Genomic DNA, 22877 nt, shown 5'->3' with positions numbered 1-22877 from the left:
AATCATTTCTTTTATTTTCATTTATCCAGAAGGAAAAGTTCATTTTGCAGATCACTGGGGCCTCCCAGTGGCGATCATCTGTAATTTCATACTCGAATTTTATTCTGGGAGCTTTACGGTAATGGTATCTAAATCCTTAGAATTTCACCTGCTTGGTAGGAGCATGAAACAGAAGCAAAGCAAGCATTTCGTCTAAGAGAGATTGCATCAGCATCCCAGCTGAAATTTCTTCAGATGTTGGCTTTGACTTCTTGCATTTATCAAACTCCGTATTCAGTCATCTGCTTCGTAGAGACGACAATTGGCAGGCTTCAGGCTCTGCTGGTCAGCTCAAAATTCAACCAGGAACGAGGACAATAAACAGACGATCAGAGAAAAACATCTTGTGATTCCTTTCCTCAATAACCTTGGAGTCTCTCCCTCGGGTTTCCATTTCTACCATCCTGCTTTTGAAGTTGTGCCTGTGCCGGGTAGCCATTTCCCACAAGAAGTTTTAAACACAACGTTTTCCCTCCTCTCCATTCTGGAACATTCAGTGGCTGCCTTGCCTCTGCTCTCCTGTGGCAGTCAGCACCGTCCTCTGCACCTCGTGCTCACAGGACAGCCTCTGACATCCTGGCAGCTCTCCGAGCCACCCCCCACCACCACCCCTCACCCACCACCCTGCTCCTGCATCAGCTTACATCCTGTCACCTGTCGGAGGGCTCCAGCCAGGGCTTGCAGCTTACTCTGCAATATCACCCTCCAGGGACAGAGGTGCCTGGCCAACTTCAGGCTAACGGGCACCAAAGGCCATTTCCACTTAGACAAGCACTTTGCTGCCAAAGATACTGGTGTCCTTCCATTCTCCCACTAGGTCCCTATGGCCTGGTCTTTGGCATTGGAAGGCTGTGCTGCCTGAGTCCATGCAGGCCCTCCCGTTGAAAGATTGCTGAAAGGTGGTTTCCAAGAACTGGTGTTCTCACATCACCCCATGGCTTAACTCTGCTGATTCAGGGAGAGTTCCCGCCTAGTAACAGACCTATAAACATCAGCACCGTTCACAGAATATGGCCACAAACAGATCAGATGAGGTTTTAAAGTTCATCCCCACCCCCTTGGCCTTCTCTGCTGAAAAGTCACCAGAGGGCAGCCCGCATTTCATTCATTTCATTCTTCCTGAGCCATTGCCCAAGCAAAAGAACAGCATTTGCTTCCACCTCAGCATCTCCTTTATATAATACGGTCTTTCGCTTCCCACATTAGTGTTTTAAGATCAACATACACCTTTAAATTAATCTCTCTAATACGTGCTCAATATTCCTTGCAAAGAAAAACTTAGTGAAGTCTTTGCTGGGTATGTATGTGGATTCATAAAATTCTACTCTTGGAGACATATTATGAACAGGAGTACATTTCTGCAGGCTCATCTCAAGAGTAGCCCACTTAAGCTAATTTGTGATCAGGTGGCAAACGAAGACAAGGTTTACGAAACTGGATAGCTCCAAATTAGCTAGAATAAAATTAAAATTCGAGATTTCCTTGCAGGGCTCAGAGTGGAAAACTTACACAAGGCCATACTCTGTAAACAGCACAAGCTTTGGTGCCGTAGAGACAGAGGTTCCCATCCCAACAACTGCCACCCATGTGTAACCTGGGAGGAGGCTTATTTCTGCGGAGCCGCAATATCTTCATATATAAATTGGGTTAATGCCGCTAGGGTTGTCAGGATGATTCAGTGAGATGCTATATTGGAAATCTCTAAAAACAGTCCTGAAAGCAGTGAGTATTCCACTAATAATGGTTATTACTTCAGCAAAGGTTCATAGAAGCTACAGTCTTTCCAGCGAGTCATCGGAACAAGTCACTCCTATTTGCCCCCAAAGCTTAGCACACACACTTCCTTCTGCCTAGGACATGTCCTGTCTCTCCTCTCTGCCCTCACCTCCATCTCCTTCACCCAGCTAAACCTTCCCCCAGAAGCCCTCACTGTGCCCTGGTTGTGGGTTAAACTCCCCCTGCCAGGACACCTAGCACTGATTGGTTTTCATGTATTCCCCCTACCAGGACATCCCCAGTTCTGCCTCTGCCCATCTGCACTGGGCTCATGGCCTCCGTGAGGACTGGCTCTGTCTGTCTATTCACTTTTGTGTCTGCAGCCCCTGCTTGGCACATTGTGGGTTTTCAGTAAATACTGAATAAATAAATGAATGAATGACAACCATTAGAGGCTTCCAAAAGAAGAAAAACTAAAATTCAAGGAAAGTAAAAGGTAGTCGCATTAATTATTCTTTATTCAACTATTTATTACGCATTAATTAATAGTTGCATTCTTATAATTCCCTTTAAGCCTCCTTGAATTATTTCTTAAAAAAATATGAAATCTGTTTCCAAGAGTTCTAGTATTTTGTTCCCCTGACCCCTTGAATGTTGCACAAAATGTTTCCTTAATTTCTTTCCAATACGTGATTACAAAATGTGTTTATTATGTTTTACATCTTCTAATTCTTAAATTGACTATCTATTAATCACAGAGATACTAAGGAATAAGGAAATCCTTGGTAGAAAAGTGTTAATAATTTACCAGTTGCCAACTGTACTTTTACCTCTGCATGCCAGGTAGGTAGAAGCATTACTCATGTTTTTTAATCTAAGAATTTCTTACATTTTTATGGCCTGTCCTTTGGGCTTATTTATGATGGTTTGTGACAAAGAGACAACCTTTGCCATTATGATTTATACTCTACTAACAAAGAAAACACAGAAGTAGATAAGAAGCCCAAATTAAATCATGGCACTAGATAAGAACACCCAAATTAAATCATGACACTAAAAATAAAAAAAAAAATCCAGTGGAGGTAATTTAAACTTAAAACAAAGAGTATAGGCATTACAGACTATGGACAATGAGAATATAGAAACTTTCAAAACCTAAACTACAAAATCTAGCATTTGCCAAATAAGTCACTTTAAAAATTTTATACTTATATTTGTAGCATCATGAAATAATGCCCAGCTATTAAAATATTTTTAATGGCATATTTTAATCTTATTCTGTTTGTGCTTTTGTTTGAAACACCAAGCAATATTTTTTGGTTTGATAAAGTGTTCGTGGTTGGCAGAAGATATTCAATATTTTTCTATGTTTTTTCCATTAATACCATTTATCACAAAACTGACCTGGATATCTGTTATTGCTTTTAGTAATCCCTTGAAATTGCTTGATGGTAAATGCCAATTCTAAAACTTGATTGGATTTCAGGAAAAGACAATTGCCTTAGAAACAAACAAACAAAGAACAGAGAGGAAAAAATCCTGCCTTTGAGCAGGATTTTTGAGAGTAAAAGCATTGCTTATGATAGAGACCAAAGGTTAGTTCAACAGAATAAGCAGTCAACAGTGTATGCCCAGCAATCTAAGTACTACACAGCCATATGCGACCTGAGCAAACACGAATGTCTAGCTCAGGAATCCTTCAAAAAGGAGTTAATATGACCGCAGAACTAATTGATGCTAACCAAGGCACCTAAGACACAACTATCCCGTTAATACTACAGTATAATTATACAGAATGCTGTCTTTGATTTTGTGTGGAACTTGAAAGCAAAGCAAATATTGACACTGGACTTGCAGGTAATATCCTAGACTTAATTTCACATCACAAACTCAAACACGGTGATACCTGGGTGTGGAACTCATTCACAAACCACTTCCAGGCTTCATAAGGAAGATAGAAGGAACTGGGTCCACACACATACACACTAACACAAATGTCTATAATTTTTAAATTTTGCTGTGTCTGTATTCCTATTAACACTTCTACAAATTATTCACTTGCTCCATTCCCAATTTTATTTCCTATTATCGCCTTATAATTTACATATGACTTAAAAAAACATATTTTTGACCATTTTTATTTTCTTCACCTACAGATTTCCATGAAAACTAAATTAAAATGAAGTAGGAAGAAGCACAGTATATTAAATTTATTTTAGTCTTATCAATAAGCTTACTTGTCTGATTTACTTAGGGTTGACTTTAATTCTTTTATATCTACAACCCAAGATCACCAGCTAGTTTTCCAATTTAATACCTGCAAATCTCTTCTTGTATCAAAATTCTACTCAGTGGATGTGTTTCACTTCCAAATGATATTTAGAAATTATTTGTCTGCTCATGTGCAAATGGTGCTACCTAAACAAATGAGACATGGTCTCTGTCTATATAGACCAGGCTTTCACTGAGAAGGCCAAGCTCCTAGACTCTGAGGCCTTAATGAAGAAAAGGAACAGTCCATTCTGTTATGCTTTATCTCTTCCACAATATAATGAGCATCCTATTTGGCTGCAGATATGTTAGGAAGTTACCCAATGTCACCAATTCTTTATCCAAAAGAAAGGGAACAGAGTATGAATACAGAATGAAAAAAAAACTTTTTTTATAAATTCTGGTAGACAAAAATTGGTACAAATAAAAGAGGATATATCATTACATTCCAAGATAGAAGGTTTTGGTGCAGTACTTGGTTTCCAAAGACAGTTGATACGGTCTAGGGAACAGAACTCTCAAGGTTACCTGTGTGTAATTTTAAGCTGCAGAGAATCTCCTGCAGGTTGGGGTGTCTTCTGTGGAGTGATAGCTATTCTGCATTAACCTATATTAAAACCTTGACAATCAGTAAGTTCATACTATTGGAAATCCAGAAAGTTACTGAAAGAATTGGACCAAGGTTTTTAATAACATAATATAATTTGTCAAAAAGCCAGATAAAAAGGTGCGAAAATTCACAGTATAACTCCCTTGGACGGAAGTTAACAAATAAATTCCCAGTCCAAAAAAAAAAGAAAAAAGTAAGGTAGAAAAGGCCTACTCTAATTACATCTTTTGAAATTAAATTATTGTAAAATTGGATCTAAAAAGTATGGAGAAACTGCAGCAAAAAGACAAAAGAATAAAAGAATGAAGTGGATAATCAAATGAAGTGGAGAAGAGGGACATGATGTGTGTGGCTGGGTGTTAAACTTTGGGTGTGAATGCTATAAACAGAATAAAACAATGAATCTGGAACACTGCGTTTGACAGATTGGCACATAGAGAAAGAGGAACTTTATAGAATTGTATGGTTGGTTTGGTCCTAATGCTGTCTTTGAAAGGACACCTTATGTATTCTACCTAAAAATAACTTAGCAATGATATTCAAATATTTTCTTAGCAGAGGAGTCATTTTTTTCATTTGTTACCCCAAGGTTCCTGCAGCATTTACAACTCTCAGGCTCCTAGAAGCCTCTAGAGGCAGCTTTTGGGAACCTTGGAACTCTACTGACCAGTTCAAAAACCACTGTGGTATTAAATTCATGTTGTTCAGAGTCAACAGATACTCATATAACTGGAGTGGGGGAGAGTGTGCAGAACCTTCAAAATCATCTCAGTATACACACCCATATGTGATCTCTTAAGGACTCGGGGCCTAGTCCTTGTTTTAGTCTCTGTCTAGTCTTTTTGTTCCCTGAGGGAGCTTCACAAACTATCTCTAAGCTGTTGACTCTAAATGTATGCACAGTGGCTCAGCCCTGACTCTTTCTCCCACACACTCTACAGTCTACATGGTGGGAAGGTCTGTTGGCTCTGGCAGCCAAACACGTCTAGAACTGGCCGCTTCTTGTCACTCCAATGCAGGCTGCCACATCAGATTGCGGCAGCCTCTCCCTGGTCTCATCTCTCCCCATTCTAGTCTCAAAATGCTAGGCACAGTGGTCCTTACATGAGGAAAGTTTATTTCACTCCTCTACTCACAAAACCATTCAGAGATTCTCCATTCCACCAGAAGAAAAGCCAGAGCTCTTTCTGGGGCCTAAAGATCATGCTGGACCCTATGATAAGCCACCCAGATCCTCTTGAGGGTGACCTAACCCCAGCTGCTGGAGCTGGTGGCAGGCAGCCCACAGCTGTCAACGTGTTCAGGACTGCCTCAGCTGAAGTCACCTCATCCAAGGTCACAGAGTCTTCCCAGGGCAGCCCATATCCAATGACTGGGCCACACGGGGTCATAAAGGCCCAGACATATCTCCCCAATCAGGACAACTCCAGAGGCCACTCTCAGGACAGTGCTCCATGTGGGGGTCACCTCAAACTGTTACCGGGCCTGCATTGCAGCTTGACCTGTTTCTGTCCTACTTCCTTCCACTCCCTTCCATAGGTCTTCATTTCAACAGCACTCCCTAAAAAATGACCTGCTCACCCAATTCCCTCTCAGAGTCTGTTTCTAGAGAACCCAGCCTGCAACACAGTCCTACGTGATCTAGCTCCCTGTAGCCTCTCTGAATTCCTGCTCACTCTGCGCCAGCCTCTCCTGCTCACTCTGTGCCAAGCACACTGGGCCTTTGATATTTCCAGAGGATTGGCTGGCTCCTGCCTCCAGATCCCTGTGTGGTTGTTCCTTCTGCCTGCAACACCCTTCCCCAGACACCTGCACTGCTACCTCCTGTCAGCTTCACCTAAATACTGCCTTCGAAACAAGCCTACCCTGACCTACTCATATAGGAAATAAAAGTTTTAAAATGGAACAGTTCTCATTTTTTTAATTTATTTGCTTATCTTTCTGGATATTTATTATATTTTGAAGAAATGACTTCACCTGTTTTTAAAAGCTTGAAAATTCTTGTTTTAAATACATAAAGACAGTGCAGTGGTTAATACAGCTTTGGGCTCATACAGACCTGGACTTGAATGTCCTAGCACTGCCACTCTGCAGATGTGTAGCCAGGGGACATCTCAGCCTCAGTTTCTTTATCCGTGAAGCAGGGATAGCATAGCTTCTACCTCTTAGAATGGTTGTGAGGATTAAATGACTTTATGTAAGTAACAGACTGTGAAAATGACAAAGATCTATGTAAATATTGGGAATTATTGAGAGATGGTCCCATGAACCACATGTACTAAAAAAATAAAATAAAATACACTGGAGTATATTTGTATCCTGACTTACTGATCAGAGTCCTAGAAAATATTCTTTTCATCTATACTCAACCTGGAGTAGACAGAAAACTTTCAGCAAAGCAGAAAGGACTAATTCTAGGAAGGAAAGTATCACCCCGAGGGCACAGCAACAGCCTAAAAAATGTTACTGGGGACACAGCAGAGTAATTGCCAACCAGCGTCGTCTAGGCAGTTACATAGTACAAAATCCTAATTCTTTGCTCTTTTTGCACTGACTTGAATTACTACAGACTTTATTCTAGTCTCTAAGGAAAGCATATGTGAAAAAGTCACATAATATTTCAAGTATCTAGATGTATATATGTTCATCAGAAGAGCTTTAAACTTGAAAACCAGCTATATGTCTGATTATCTGAGATTAGAGGCCTAAATCTTTTCATATGTATTTTTAACCCAAAGCATTTATATTTATTTCTGTTTTTGTGATACAAAATAATGATAGTTGGCTTAAAACAAAACAATAACTTCTCCAATGTCTCAACAATTTTTGCTTGCATTCATTCACTTTTCATTTAGCAGAATAAAATGTCCTCATCCATGACCTCAAATCCACAAGCTTGACTGATATCATCAGAGGTTACATCAGAGGTCTACTCTGCCAGGCAGAGATGACAGACCACCTATAAGCTGGCACTAATGAAAACCACACAAGTCTGAGATTCACCATTACATTATGTATCTGCCTGTTCAGATTTATTTGCAGATCCCACTGGAGTCAATTTCATTATTTCTAAAGACTCATCTACGCTTATGTTTAAAAGAATAACAAGTTTCACTGAAGAGATATTATTAAAAACTATCATTTTGTTATTATACATTAAAAATAATAATTGCACCATTATTAAAATAATAATAAATGATGATATAAGGAATAAGGAGAGCAGACAACAACAGCACAGTGTGACTTTGCCAAGAGCTTCTATTACCGCATGAGTAGAAGGCAGGCCCAGGGCCTGGGTGCTGATAGAGACAAACTAGGAACAAGTTACCCCAATCCTACAGACTCACATGCAGTATCTGGAAAAATTACTGCCTGGGGTGAGGCAAATTTGGGAAACTATCTTCTATTCTTGTAGTAGGGGGTTTTGTGTGTGTGTGTGTGTGTGTGTGTGTGTGTATTTCCCCTTGGGAAACTCAGTGGCACATAAAGTTATTCAGGGTTTTCTTTAAAGTGATTATTTGCTAAAAATTGCCTTAGCATTTCCACGTCCTCATCGAGGATGTCATACGCTCCTCCGGTTTTTCTTCACAGCTTTATACAACTTAATATTCAGGCTAGGGAAACTGGAAATTTCCTCCAGGTCAAACAGCTCCTTAAATCTATCTACAAATTTATTTTCCTTCTCCAACCTGAATTTCATGGCCCACAGGATGATGGTGGTTTCTTTGCACAGATGGTCAAAGGTAATGAGGAGCTCTTCCAAGAAAGGATGAGCGTAGACTACGTCCGCTGCCAAAATATAGTCAAAATTATTAGAAGACCTGGGGAAGTTTGTATCTAAAGCTACTCCCCAGGAGAGTTCTTTAACCTGAGGCAAATGCTTGCTTTTCATTTTGGTGTTTCGGGAAATATTATATTGCAGGTTTCCAAGTAATTCAGGTAAATCTGTGGCCGTCACGTGAGCACCTGTGAAGCAAAGGACAGTAGAGAAAGTAACCCTCATGAGATAAGGTAGAACAATCAAAAGTTTCAAGCCAGGATGCACTTTGCAATTATGCACAATTCTTCATCCCCCCCCCTAAAAAAGACTCATCAGTACCTCTACACAGAAAGGGAATCCCATTCAAATGGATGCAAAGCAGCTATATGCCTCTGCTTAAAGAAAAAAAAAAGAGAGAGAGGAGACCCACGGTACTTTTGTGCACCATTGCATTTTTTATGTTCTCCTGGTTTTTGTTCTGGTATGTTTTGCTGTTACTATTGTTTTTGTTTTCTATTTATCTGCTACATACCAGGAGAAAAATAATCACGAGAAAGAGAAAGTCAAAATATTTGGCACCCTCATTGGACCAATGAGAAGTCATTGATGGAAGAATAGGTACCTCCCTAAAAGAATTCTGAGCCTCAGTCATGTGACACCAAATCAGTGCATGTAACATCAGACATCCTATAGTTGAACAGAAGTGCTCATGTGAGAAGCGGAGGGAAGAAAGAAGACAAGAAGACCTTTCAATGGCATTCACTGAAAAGTATTATGATATCCATGCTATGCCCAGGTTTTCAACTTGGCCCATCACAAGTATAAATCTTCCCACCAAAACATGCTAAAAACCTAGTCACAACGTGTGTATAGTGCTCATAAAGCTACCACTCATAGATGAAGATGTAAACAATTTCCAAGATAGAAGTGAATAGTGATGGGTTTTTGAGGAAGAAATATGGCAGGAGCAAATTTGTAGAAATTTGGTCACTAAAGTAAACTTTGAGCAGTAGCAAAGGCTAAAAATAATCTGCAAATAAATCTAAGATTGTCCAATTCTACAGCATCAGAAAAGCACAGACCAGGTAAAGAACAAGAAAGCAGAAATGGAAGAGAAGTCTAGTTCAGCTCAGACCAAATCAGAAGCTACTCCTCAGCTGCAATATCACAAGTCTCTTGGCATCAACTATATTTTGTGAAAATATTAAAATGGGAGGGGAATATGCCTATCATTGGTACACTCACAGAGATATAAGCCTTTACATTCTACTATGGGTGGGTCGATCATTTTCAACAAATCTTTCTTAAATCTCAGAGTAAGGAATACACCTTTGCCCATATTGAATGTAAACTCTCCCTTATACTTAATATCTTTGTGCCTAGAGAGATAAACATTACCACTTTCAGAATACAGACTAAACAAAGTTTCTATCTTTTAATATTTGTTTCAAGTTAAACAAGCGGACTCAAGGGACCAATTCTTTTTAATAAAACAAATGACTCCCCAAAGCACAAATTCTGCTCCTAAGTCAGGCTTTCAGGTATAAATCGAATAGTGACTCTGACTTATCCTTACTAAATGGAATAGTGACTTTGGAAAACAATATCAGGACACAGCAACTTTTAAAAAATATTATTTGGGAAGACTCCAAGAGTCTTATAAATCTCTAGTATTTGAAAGTTGTAAATTGCTAAATGTTCAATTCCTCTCAAGATTTTAAAGTGGCAGGTGTGTATTTCTGAAGATCAAGGAAATCAGGATGGATCTGGGTAGCACACATCAGAGAAAGAGCTAAACTAAGGCAATGAGATAGATAACAATAACAAAAAGACTGAACTGAAACAGGCTCTTTTAATGTTAAAAACTATCACATGCTCAGTTGGAAAAGATGCTGGTGACAGAACTCAGGGTCACAATAAAAAAGAATGGAGATAGGCCAGGCGCAGTGGCTCATGCCTGTAATCCCAGCACTTTGGGAGGCCCAGGCGGGCGGATCACCTGTGCTCAGGGGTTCGAAACCAGCCTGGCCAACATGGCGAAACCCTGTCTCTACTAAAAATACAAAAAATTAGCTGGGCATGGTGGTGGGCATCTGTAGCCCCAGCTACTCGGGGAGGCTGAGGCAGGAGAACCACTTGAACCCAGGAGGCGGAGGTTTCAGTGAGCGGAGATCGCGCCACTGCACTCCAGCCTGGGCGACAGAGAAAAAAAAAAAGAATTGAATGAACTGAGAAAACAAATTCAAGGACAAACACCTAAAAATAGAAGCAGACGTGTGATTTTTATGTGATTTCTAATATTATCTCCCTATTCTGACACGTGCTTTTTCATAAAAGCATAGCACTTCAAAACTCAAAAGGAATCTACAGCTACATGGGAACACTGAAATGGCGCTAAAATCTAAAGTGCATCTGAATCAGCAGCAATAGAATCTGCCTCTGCCTGGTATTTCACATTTCTCCTCTTGCAACCAGAATGCTTCCATGCAACTCTTATTTAGAACACTTCATCTGAGGCTTGTGACAGTATTCCACAAGAAGAATTAACACAACTTAATGCAGAAAACTATGAAAGAGACTGGTAAGGAGACTTTAAAATCTGTAGTTTCTAGATGAAGCCCATTCAAACAGTTAAGGAGTCACAGATAGGCGCAGGTCATAGTACACTGGATAGTAAAACAACTAATGATATTTGATCATTAAATTCTCTGACACTCCCTCTATTCAATCAAAAATATCTGCTTACCAAGTAAACTTGCCACAATGGAGACTAGCCCTGTTCCAGCTCCAATTTCAATCACGTTTTTGTCAACCATATTATACTGCTTTGCATTTGTTTCCAGGAAATAGCATAGAACAAGGGCCTATGAAAGTTAGGAAAAAGAAAAAAGGGACGCTTGGCAAGTAATAACAGAAAGTAAAATTAAACTTTATTGGACAAATATGCTGCTAATGTTATGCTATGTATGCATGCTCATATGAGTACATGAGAGTACTCATGTGTGTACCTGTACATCACTCCAAAAAATATGAACAAAACTGCATCCTCTGAGAGGTTCAACATTTCTGCTAGAAAAATTCCTTGGGGATTATTGAGAGGAAAAGAGAAATAACTAAAAATGTGGAGTTCAATTGCTTAGGTTTGATCATTTTTAAAGGAAGCAACTTCTGATAATACTAGTCATTTCCAAGTGGTGTGTAGGATTGGGGCAGGTGGGGTGGTGGGTCCATTACTCTTCATGGGACAGTTGGTAAAGGATTGAGGGTCTTTGAGGACATTCTACATGTGAGACTCATATAGATTTCAATGTAATTGTTTAACTCAAATGGAGCTGATAAAAGGGGAAATAAAAATGTTTACTGCTCTAAACTCTTATTTTAAAAACTGAAGAAGTAAACAACACCCTGTATTAATCCTACAAATTTCAATAAAGTCAGAAATAGAATTAATTGAGGCTCAGCGTGGTAGCTTATGCCTGTAATCCCAGCACCTTGGGAGGTGGAGGTGGATGGATCACTTGAGGCAAGGAGTTCAAAACCAGCCTGGCCAACATGGTTGAAACCCCATTCCTACTAAAATTACAAAAATTAGCTTGGTGTGGTGGTGCATGCCTGTAGTCCCAGCTACTAAGGAGGCTGCAGCAGGAGAATCATTTAAACCCAGGAGGCAGAGGTTGCAGTGAGCTGAGATCAAGCCACAGCACTCCAGCCCGGGTGACAGAGCAAGACTCTGTCTCAAAAAAAAAGAAAAGAAAAGAAATAGAATTACAGAATTAATTGGGAGAAATAATTTCCTAGTCACATGATTTCTAAAACATAGTACTGTTTGAGGTCACAAAGAATGAATATGGAACCTGTTTTCTTCTTCCAAATAGAACATAATAATGAACAAAACTGGCTGGAAAAATAATTGGAATGTAACAAATTCTGTATGAAATTATACCGATGGCCAAACAACAGCACCATAACAATCCACGGCCTCAGTAATTCGAATCTCATGACCAATAAAATGAAAACTTTCCCAGGAAGTAGTTGTTATCAGAGTCGGAATAAAACATCTTGCCATGATCTCTGTGACCACCTGCTTGTCATCATAGGCTTCTCTGGTGTCTGAAAGGAAAAGAAAAAGGTAATGGTTGTATAAGTAAATCCATGAAAAGAGAAAAGAACTTGATGGAAATACAGCATTTCTGCTTAGTCTAAGGAGCTTTTGAATATTCAGTGACTTTAGGTGAGAAATAATAAGGTAAACTATTTGAAAATGACTCTCAATGTAAGCTAGTATTTCCATTCATCAGGGTGGCAACATCTTTCTTATTTTCATGGGAGTTCAAATCACCATTATCTCCTTCTGCAATGCTACACACAACAAATAATAATTGATGTACTTTTTTAAAGCAATATATTTTAAGAGCCACCAATCAGTTCATATAGAATAGAAGAGAGATTGGTGATGGAATATAAGAACCCACCTCTTCATATTGGCGTCCTAGCGCAATTCTAGCTGTTCTGTGTCCCAGGCACAGTGCTGGGTGATGGAGTATAGTAGCTAGCCAAGTAGACATGGTCCCTGCCCTTGGAAAAATTGGAAATCCATAGACACAAACATGTGGTATCTCATGGCATCCCTATAAAGAATTGTTGGATTGGAAGAAAGTGCTTTTCCACAGTACTCCTAAGGCTCTTGGCTTTGGTGCCCACCTGGATAGACATTTCTAATAAATGGTGTGTTCTCAGCTTTGCCTTGATGAACAGTTTTGTCAATGGTTTGACTAACTGATGACATTACAAGTATTATAAAATTTTCAGAATATATAAATGTGATGGGGACAACAAGTATAATAGAAAACTAAATGTGAAGGAAAATGTCTTCAGTTGTAAAAATGGATTGGTCTTAACAATGTGAAATGTAATAAAGATAAGTCTAAAGTCCGTATTCAGCCTGAGTTTAGCAGCACTGTGTAGGGGGTGGGGACAGACAGATACATTTACTTGGCCACAAGCTCAATATGAGTCAAAAGTTTAATATGACCATCAAAAAATCGGTGCAGCTAGCCCACATTAAAAATGTAATTTCCAAAATCATGGAGGTAGAGGCTTTCTTTTACACCAGTCAGATTATACTTGTACATCCAGTTAGGGAAGGCTCACTTTAGAGGGACACTGAGAAACTGTAGCAACTGGGAGGTGAGAAATCTTGAAACTCGGCCTTATAAGGACAGTTTTGGGGAGTTCAACATGTTCAACAAAAAGAAGAAAAGACCTGAGTGAACGCAAGAGTTTTCAAAATTTGAAGGACTAGAAAATAGAAGGTTGGGGTGCATGCGTGTGCGTGTCTGTGTGTGTGTGTGTGTGTGTGTGTGTGTGTGTGTGTCCTGCTTAGAATACAAACAGAATCATGTACTCCTCAAAAGAACTCCAATTTAACCACATCCACAGGAAGGGCCCAGCCTACCACCCACCTCTACCACTACTGCAAACATTCACCCTTGACAGAGATGCAGGGGAAACAAAGAAATAGAAATTTGGTATTTTTCAGCAAGAGCCATCTCTTCTAATATTTTTCACTGTACTTCACCTTAAACAACAGTATGCATTCACATTCAGGAAGAGCTCTAAGAACCAAATAATATTGGAAACGTGTTTTATTTGAACTTTAACTTCCATTTCACTATATGCACTTGCCTTGGTAAGATTGGGGGTGCAGGGGGAGGGCAACATTTGCTGTGGAAGTTCTTTAGGGAAAAGTAGAGAACGTTAATTGCTTCCTTGACCTTTAACTGAATTTGTCCTCTTGGGCCTCCTTGCATACTACTTGTAAATGTAGCACTTCTATGACAAGTCACCTAAGGTACCAGGGATGAATAGATGTTAGAGTACACTAAGTCCCAGGAGCATCTTCGAAAGTTCCAGTCTTTGATGTAAAAACTTTGCTGGTGAATATTTACTGGTACAACCTGACATCTTTGACTTTGCATGTTCTTTTAAAGGTTAGCTGGCCAGATTAGTGCTCCTGTCCTAACAACTACAGAGGGATAACAAATGAATTCCTAGCTTTTGACTGCGTCCTTCTGAATAGAGTTATTTCATTCTAAGAATGACCCCATCTTTACCTTCATATGGAAATGAGATTAAAAAATATATGAACATATTATAATGAAAATTACTTACACTCCTAAAACAAAGGACCTTCAAAGAGATTTCACGAAATGAATATAACCACTACTAATTGCATACACACTTTAAAAAGAACACAACTATATCACTCATAAATGGTAATGCAAAATTAGTTATACACCTACGATGATCATGTATCACAGAAAACATTATCAGGTTGAATAAAATTTAATTGATAACACTTTATATTAATATTCTCTTTTGCATTTAAATATTATACGAATACTACAAGCATCCAACAAGAAATAACCTTCATAAATTAGCATAATTTATAGCATGAAACCCAAATAAACTAAACTTGGCTGCCTAAAATAATTTGTCTAAAGGGGGATATGCTCTTTGTAAGTATCATGCTGATAAAATCATAAAAATTCTTTTAGAGGAATGAGGATTAAAATAAAATTTCTTTATGACACGGAAAAAAATAATTTGCCTAAAAGTGTAAAATTTTAAAAGCAAACATATACACATAAACAGACAATTATTTCCATCTTAAAACATTGGTTGCTGTTTTCTAGTGTGAACTTCTTCTATTTAAAGATTTTGAGGTAATACTTTGTTTTTTTGTTGTTGTTTTGTTTTTTGAGGGTTTTGTTTGTTTGTTTGTTTGTTTTGTTTTGTTTTGACAGAGTCTGGCTCTGTCACCCAGGCTGAAGTGCAGTGGCACAATCCCGGCTCACTGCAACCTCCGCCTCCTGGGTTCAAGCGATTCTAGTGCCTCAGCCTCCTGAGTGGCTGAGTCTACAGCCATGCGCCACCACGCCTGGCTAATTTTTGTATTTTTTTAGTAAAGACGGGGTTTCACCATGTTGCCCAGGCTGGTCTCCAACTCCTGAGCTCAACTGATTCACCCACCTCAGCCTCCCAAAGTGCTGGGATTACAGACGTGAGCCACTGCGCCTGGCCTTGAGGTGATAGTTTTAATGGTAATTATTTATGTAAATCAAGACATGTTTAATATTAAGCTCCAACAATAACACCACCCATTTCAAGGTTGATAATAAGAATCTCTAAACAAGAATCTAATGGAAAGAGCTGCCCTATTATAAAGGCGTCCCTACAGCAGCCTTGTTGTAATAAAAAGGAAAAAATCTATGCTCCAAATAATTTACAAAGAACATGCCCCTTAAACTGCATGCTTATTTAGTTGTTGAATATGAGTCGAATATAGAGAAGATTGGTGAATTAGTAGATAGTCTGGTTTTTAAGATGTGAAGAGCAATTCCTACAAAAATTAATAGCATTGCCATACAATGGAATTTTAATATACATTTCTGAAGAATAATTTTTCCACATATATTCTTTCCTCATTATCTAGCACTTAGCCCCCAGGACAAATAACAAAAACCAGATAATATTACACAAGATTCTGTACATCGGCTTCCCTATATGAAAAGCAGCAAACTTCTGATAACTGTACCTTCAGATAAAAGCTATCTACTATAGTTTTAGAACATTATTTTATTGGTGAATTTAATATTAAAACACAAATATTAAAATAGATTGTAAATAAAACATAATCAAGACAGAGTATTACAATTACGTTGCTATCTTGGGCTTATCTATTTTAATGCTTTTGATACAAAAAAAGTCTTAACACCATTTCCTGCTATTCATTCTTTGCTGATAGTAAATAAAATCTACCAGGTGCTCTTGTTCTCCTGAGAATTAAAGGGATTTCAAGTATAAAGTGAAAAGTAGCAAGATTCTGCCACATTATGATGATGATTTTAAGAGGAAAATTCAACAGTGAATTGACTTCAATGCTGGATTACAACAAGCCTTCAAAAATAGAGGATTTGTCTATATTCTTCTCTTCTATACTTTTAAGGTCAATAATAGCAATAATAAGTGGAAGGACCAGATCACAGAAATGCATCCCCCACCAAAAAAAACAAAACAAAAAAAAAAACAACAACAACAACAACTCTTTAATAGCTGTGACAAGTGAATTCAAGCTTCCATTTGAGGGCTGTCATGAAAACCTGTCAGCAAAATTTAAAGTAAAATCCCCTCTACTAAATGAAAGAAACTGTCATTCAAATGAATCTTCTATTCAAAGCTGAATGTCATGTGCTTCTTAGAAATGCCTACAGATTAAAAAAAAGAAGTTAAAGATATTTTCAGATTAGTAAATAGTCACAGGCTTAACTTAAAAGATAGAATTCTGAAAACCTCAGCAATGCCAAGGTCTTGGACCCTTATGTTGAAACCAATTCCTGAGAAGATTCTACAAATATCCTCTGTCTGCTGGTCTTCTTAGTTTCAAGAATGTACAGAGGTTGTAACTCTAATCAAGTAGACCAAACAATGCTACATTTTGTGTTTACAAAAGACAGAAAATGCATCTTTTATTGAGGTTGCTCAGGATGCAAGTGGAAAAATAAAGAACCTAAATTAGTTGTACTACAAGTTTGCTACTGCGATCATGGAAGGGGCAGACAACTAAACAAATGTCAATACCTTGATAAATGCTATAAAACAGGTCTTTCTAAAATGCTATGGGAAGCACCACTGGTTGGTTGAATCAGGAGAAGCATCATGAAAGAGGAGATATTTAAGCCCAGGAGCTGTTAGAAGATCTATGGAGCGAGGGTACAAGGCTAGGGGTTTAGGCCAGAATCCAAAAAGACAGTTTCTGATGCCATAATCCCCAGTGTTGAATCCTGAAAGATCAAAACCCCAAATACATAATTCTGATAAAAATAATTCTAAAAGTTCTTTAAAACATATTTACATTTTTAAAAGAGTTTAGAAACATAAAAACACAACAGAACACTTTGTGGGCTACTTTATACAATAAAATTGGCAATAATAATGTACATAATTTTGCAATGATAAGCACTCAGGTGTGCTACCCACAGTTACACAGGCATAACAGTTATGAGCAGAAAAATTGTATTCATAAAGAAATCACTTATATAGTTTGGTCACTTGAAATATCCTGATGAAACCTAAGTCTTTTGATGAAACTGATCCAAACCTACAGTGGAGCTGGATGCAGTGGCTCACGCCTGTAGTCCCCGCTACTCAGGAAGCTGACGTGGAAGGATCATTAGAGCCCAGCCTGGGCAACATAGTGAGACGCCCCTTGCTAAAAAAATTAAAATTAAATACCAACAATGGGTCACCACCACATATACAGTCATATACAGTTGCCTAAAGAGCTGAGATCTTGAAAATGTTATCTTTCACAAATGCAGATGCAGAAAAAGGATATCCCTTTATTTACTGAAGAAGTTTTAAGGTTTTTACATATATATGCACAATGCTTACACACAAAGTCAGTGTTATTAAAATGCACTTCCATGGAGTCAAATTTGAAAAAAAAAAGTGCATAAAACAAATTAGAACTCTCTAAAAGCTCATACAATTTATGCCTCTAGTTTTGGAAATGTAAAGATGAAACATGTAGCATACCATAGTGAGTTGTAAAAAATAATGCTGATGATTTAAAATGGTGAGGAAAAAAACTTTAAAAAAGGAAAAAGAAAACAAAACCTTCCCAAAGAAACTAAAAAGAAAATTCAACATATGAAAAAGTGTATTACAGGGATAAATTATGGGCAACTGCACGGAGGTAGCCCATAAGAGCTGGCCGACTTCCACAATCATTAACTCTATTCTGAAGTCTTGCGTGGAGATGAGTAACTGTTTCTTTTCTTTTAGGACATGGCTCTTCTTGAAGAATACATTCACATTGATTTTCTACATGATGCTGCTCTTTTTGAAAGTCTAGTTTTATTCAATATACACTGACATGAGCATTTTCTATTAAATTTCCTATCTTCTGTGTCATGCTTCTATGTTGTTTTGGGTACATGGAAATCCTTTGCTCATGCACTCATATACAGACCACAGATTTGGCTGAAACAATACTGGTGATCGAACAGCAACATCATTGTGTGCTTTCTTATCCTACCATGCACATAGTTATTTTAGAGTCAGTAACTTTGCTGGCTTCATCAGGCAAATTCAGCTTTAACTCATTAAGACCTCCTAGAACTTCATCAGCTAGAAGGAATGCCAATGCAGACAAATAATGCGTTATAAACTGAAGGTTTCCATGTTACTATATTCTACAGGCAATCCATTCATCTGAATTTTCCGGCAAATGTATTGGGCTGAATGGAAAAAGAAACTGTTGCTAACACCTTGAAATCCACCTTTAGAAGTTCTGATGGCACCTAATTCCAAATCTATCATTACGGTTTGGGAATTCAATTAGATGTAAGGGCGTTTGTTCTTTGGGGATTTCAACATTCAGGATCATGGCATTTTGGATTGTGTCTTTAAGGATTATAATCAATATTACACAAGGTGCATGGAGGGGAACTATAGAAAATAAGCCTGAAGAAGTAGGTTGGGATTAAATTTATGTGCAACATTGACCTTTGTTCTATAAGGTGAGGAGGAGCTAATAAAGATTATTAGAACAGGAATTGACATGATCAGATTTGATATTTAAGAACTACATCTGACAGGAGCTGAAGAACTGGTGACCTTACAAGCTAATTAGAAGATTATTGGAACAATCTAGATGAAAAATGACAAGAGTCTAAATGAAGGCCTTGGGTCAAGGAGCCAAGTATGAACTTGTGTGCTTTCAAAGTGGTGGTATGCCTCCCCTAGGGGTGACAATTGACATTCAAACTTGACATTCAAATCTGAGTTTTGAAGACATCTGAAGTAGACTGCTATATTCAAGAGTTATTTTTATTCAACATGTAGAAAATGTATTAGTCTTATCTGGAAGATAATTATTCATGTTACTTGTAAAATGTTTAAAATGTGTTAATATATTATTCTCACTTTAGTAATTATATGTGCTATAGTACTCCAACTAGTATATTAAATATATTGCCTCAGACTATAGTTTGATAGGTTTCTTAAAACAGTGGTAGAATTACATAAATTTCCATATATATTAATGCAATACTGTTTATAAAAACCATATTACCCATTAATCCAATTCTGCAAAGATTTATGAAGATGCTCCTGAAAATTTTTAATGTGACGCCTTGAGTAGAACATTATATTAGGTCCTGAAGTGAGTCAACTGACTTATGATCAGAAATACAAGATCATCACTCATGAGCAAATTTAAGTCAGCCAATACGGTTATGTTATAGGTAATTCATTCATTCATTCATTCACTCACTTATTAAGTACCTGGGCACTATGAATTAGAAGGCAGACCAAGTGCTATATAAGAGAGGTTCAGTAAAAGTGCTATAACAGAGACTTCAGTAGGCAATGCAAAAATAGAAAGTTCCACCTCTCAGAGAGCTCAGGAAAGACTTATCTGAGCCTTCCTAATTATGAGTTTGTCAAATAGGAGAAGGGAAGACCTGCCATACACAGGAAATGACATGTGCAAAAGCCCACTGGCAAAAAGTCTCCTGACCAACTTTGGAAACCCTGAGAACCAGAATATAGGATAAATGAGGATAGTAGCACAAGGTAAAACACATTACACCATACTAAGAAGCCTTGATTTTATCCTGTAAGAAATAATGAGGCACTGAAGAATTTTAAGCAGAAGACAAATGTGACAAGATTTGGATTTTTAAAAGATCATGCAGTGCAGGTTACAGTGTGGGAAAAGAACTAGAGAGGGTAAAGAAAGGGAGTTGGCCCAGAGCGAGACAGCCAATTAGAAGGTGGTTAACAGCAGTCAGGAGCAGAGATAATGAAGAACTGAATCAAGGTAAGTGATGGTGGAAATGGAACAAGGGGTAGGGAAACATATCAGGAATGTAAAATCAATGAGATGTAATGATGAAGGGTGTAAAGGAAAGGGAGAAAATCAGGATGATTCCAGGTTTCTGGGTAGCCTGGGGAGTGATGTTGCCATTGAGTGAGATCGAAAATATAGGTGGAAGGGCAAACCTGTAAAGGAAAATTATTTTAAATACATATTACCCTGGTGTGCCACTCAGATTAAGAGAACCTGCCACAAGGAGCAGAGTTGCCCAACACTGCCCATTGCTGCACCTGTGGCTCCTGGGAGACCATGTTCCTCCTGGGGCTGCCTACTCAAGCCAGCCAGTTCTTGTTCCACATAGGACACTCCTCTAGTGGGCAACTCCTGCTCAGGGATTTTCATCAGCCCACCTGAGACTGTCTCAGAATTGTGTTGCAATTGGAGACTCTTCCCATCCAATCTGTCTTCTGTCTCCTCTCACGGGCACTGGACCCACGTTGGGCTCTGAAGGCTCCCCTTGCCTACTTCTGTTTTCTTCCTTATCCTCCACAAACATTTCCCCCAGTAAATCCCTTACATGCTTAGCCCCATTTTGGCATCTATGTCTTGAAGGCCCTAAACTGACAAGAGGTAGTAAGTAGGATATCAAGTAAGCAGCTGACGTGACAGACTCGAGCGTCATTGTGAGCCAGAATCACTGAGCCTTGGGCAAGGATGAATCTGCCCCAAGGCTGCAGGTCCTCCGGTGACCCTACTGTTCTATAACAGATTGCTATGTGCACTAACAGCTGGAGAGAGGCTGCTGGCATGAGGCAGGCAACATAGGATATTTAGAATAGTTAATGTGGGTAAGGTTTTAGACACCTTAGATTATAATATAGCCTTAGAAACACATACAGAAGAATTTTTTAGCACCCACCATAGCCCTAATTTTAATCTGTGTATAAATAAGTGACATCCTATAGTTCTTGGATCTTCATGCCAGTGTTGAAATATGAGCACTGAGCTATGGGTTTGCTCTATCCTTTCCAAGCACAGGATTCTAAGTATAAAAGAGGGCAGGAAAAGTCAGTATCCTTCAGTACTTGAGAACTGAGTGTTCCTCTACTTGGTGACGCCTTTCCAACTAAATGCCACCTGATCTGCTCCAAGGGCACATCCTTAACTTAGCTCTGTGTGTGTGAACACATTTTTAAAGCTTCATTTGGCTATATAGATGATTACAGAGTGTGTTTGTTTGTGTTGTAAAACATTGTAATGCTAGTTCCGTCTCAACCTTACCTTGAACTTCTTCCACTTCCTTTGTAATTTGCCAAATTATCTTCTACACAGTTGAAACCAAGAATTGTTACTAATGGTAATGATGATATAATTTTATTCATAAACCATACAGAAATTGCATCTTCATTCAAATCATCTAAATGGCTGGGTTCTCTAAGTGATCAACTTAAATGGTTAGGTTTGCAAGAATCGCTTGGTAAAACTATTTGTGTTTAAGCCAGGCAGGCTGCCAACACTGGGCATACACCCAGCTTTCTTGGCCTAAAGATGTGTTCTCCCTAGGTAGAAGCCACCTGGAATGGCCAAAAACAGAAAAACCAGAACTATAGTGTTCAGAAAACATCTACAGTGTGTGCAGATAATGAGAGAACAAAAGAAATCAAGATATTTAGATTTGTATTACAACTGCTCTACAAAAATATGGTAATTTTTCTAGTCTGTCAAGAGTGTATGTCTGTACTTTTGATCTCAAGACAACGGGGACAGTTATATTACATAACCCATGCAAAGTCACGCTTGATACTTAAGACTATATAAAAATGATGGTTCAATTTCAAATAACCACACTGATAGTAGAATTCAAACTTAATCTCTTTACATTCAGAGGTCAAATTACATTATGTATTTGCCTCTAATAAATAGTTAGAGGAACCATAAACTCAGGCTACAGATGTTTGTATAGCCTAAATTCACCTTTCATCCAACTACTAGTAAAAACTTATAGTTTTCACATAAAACCATTTTTATCTTTCTTGCAAGCTTCTTATCTGAAATAAAATTTGCTTGGAAATCACATCACACATTTAGTGTACAGCACTTGAGAAAAAAATGTATTCCTTATTTGAAGATCAAAAACCCTGTACATGCTTAGTAAGTCTATATATTTAATTTAATCTGTCAAAAGTATCCTTAACATATCATCAAGATCATGGTATAGTAATAGACTTAAACACGATTCAAGATGTTTGCAGGCTCACAAATATAAACCAAGACATAATATGCCATTGATAAAAGTCCCAGCTCCATTTAAGACATTAATGAATATTGCAAAGGTGACACTTTATATTCTATTAGTTATTTGTCTTCTTAGAATTGGTAAGCTACATAAACATAAAATGACTTACCTTCTTGAGCTTCTGAATCCATCAAGTAATGAAATGATGGTAGGTGATATATTGATGTTTTCTTCATTATTTCTTGAAAACTAGATAGATAATACATTAAAATATCAAATGGTAATAATTCAAAATATGTATGGAGTGCTTTTATATTTTCTTAATAAAGTTTAACTTCAAATACAGCAGAAAAAATATTAA

General features: G+C 38.1%; 1 protein-coding gene across 2 annotated transcripts; it reads right to left on the bottom strand.

Annotated features, from left to right (window-relative positions):
• Window positions 1-674: 674 nt before the first annotated feature.
• Window positions 675-22877, bottom strand: LOC101138906 (putative methyltransferase-like protein 21E). 2 transcript variants are annotated; one of them, XM_019039706.4, is made up of 4 exons: window positions 22686-22877; window positions 12340-12506; window positions 11143-11260; window positions 675-8602 (listed from the first exon to the last, which is right to left on the bottom strand). In XM_019039706.4, the coding sequence occupies exons 1-4, from the start codon at window positions 22780-22782 to the stop codon at window positions 8199-8201; spliced, it is 786 nt and encodes a 261-aa protein (XP_018895251.4). In that variant the 5' UTR covers window positions 22783-22877; the 3' UTR covers window positions 675-8198. The 2 variants fall into 2 exon arrangements, with proteins under 2 accessions (XP_018895251.4, XP_055216681.2); XM_055360706.2 differs by lacking the exon at window positions 22686-22877 and having other exon boundaries at window positions 12340-22671.

The sequence above is a fragment of the Gorilla gorilla genome, chromosome 14 (assembly GCF_029281585.2).
Source record: "Gorilla gorilla gorilla isolate KB3781 chromosome 14, NHGRI_mGorGor1-v2.1_pri, whole genome shotgun sequence".
Taxonomy (NCBI): domain Eukaryota; kingdom Metazoa; phylum Chordata; class Mammalia; order Primates; family Hominidae; genus Gorilla; species Gorilla gorilla.
The sequence above is the reverse complement of the archived record's forward strand: the minus strand, read 5'-3'. Positions and strand labels throughout refer to the sequence as shown.

Bases quoted from the DNA above. Each gene is read 5' to 3' on its own strand.
- LOC101138906 (XM_055360706.2), bottom strand. From the start codon at position 12,687: ATGGAAATACTAGCTTACATTGAGAGTCATTTTCAAATAGTTTACCTT. The intron at 11,261-12,339 runs GTATAATTTCAT...TAACTTTCATAG, and splicing joins GTGCTGTTGTTTGGCCATCG to GCCCTTGTTCTATGCTATTT. The intron at 8,603-11,142 runs GTAAGCAGATAT...TTTGCTTCACAG, and splicing joins CATTGTGGCAAGTTTACTTG to GTGCTCACGTGACGGCCACA.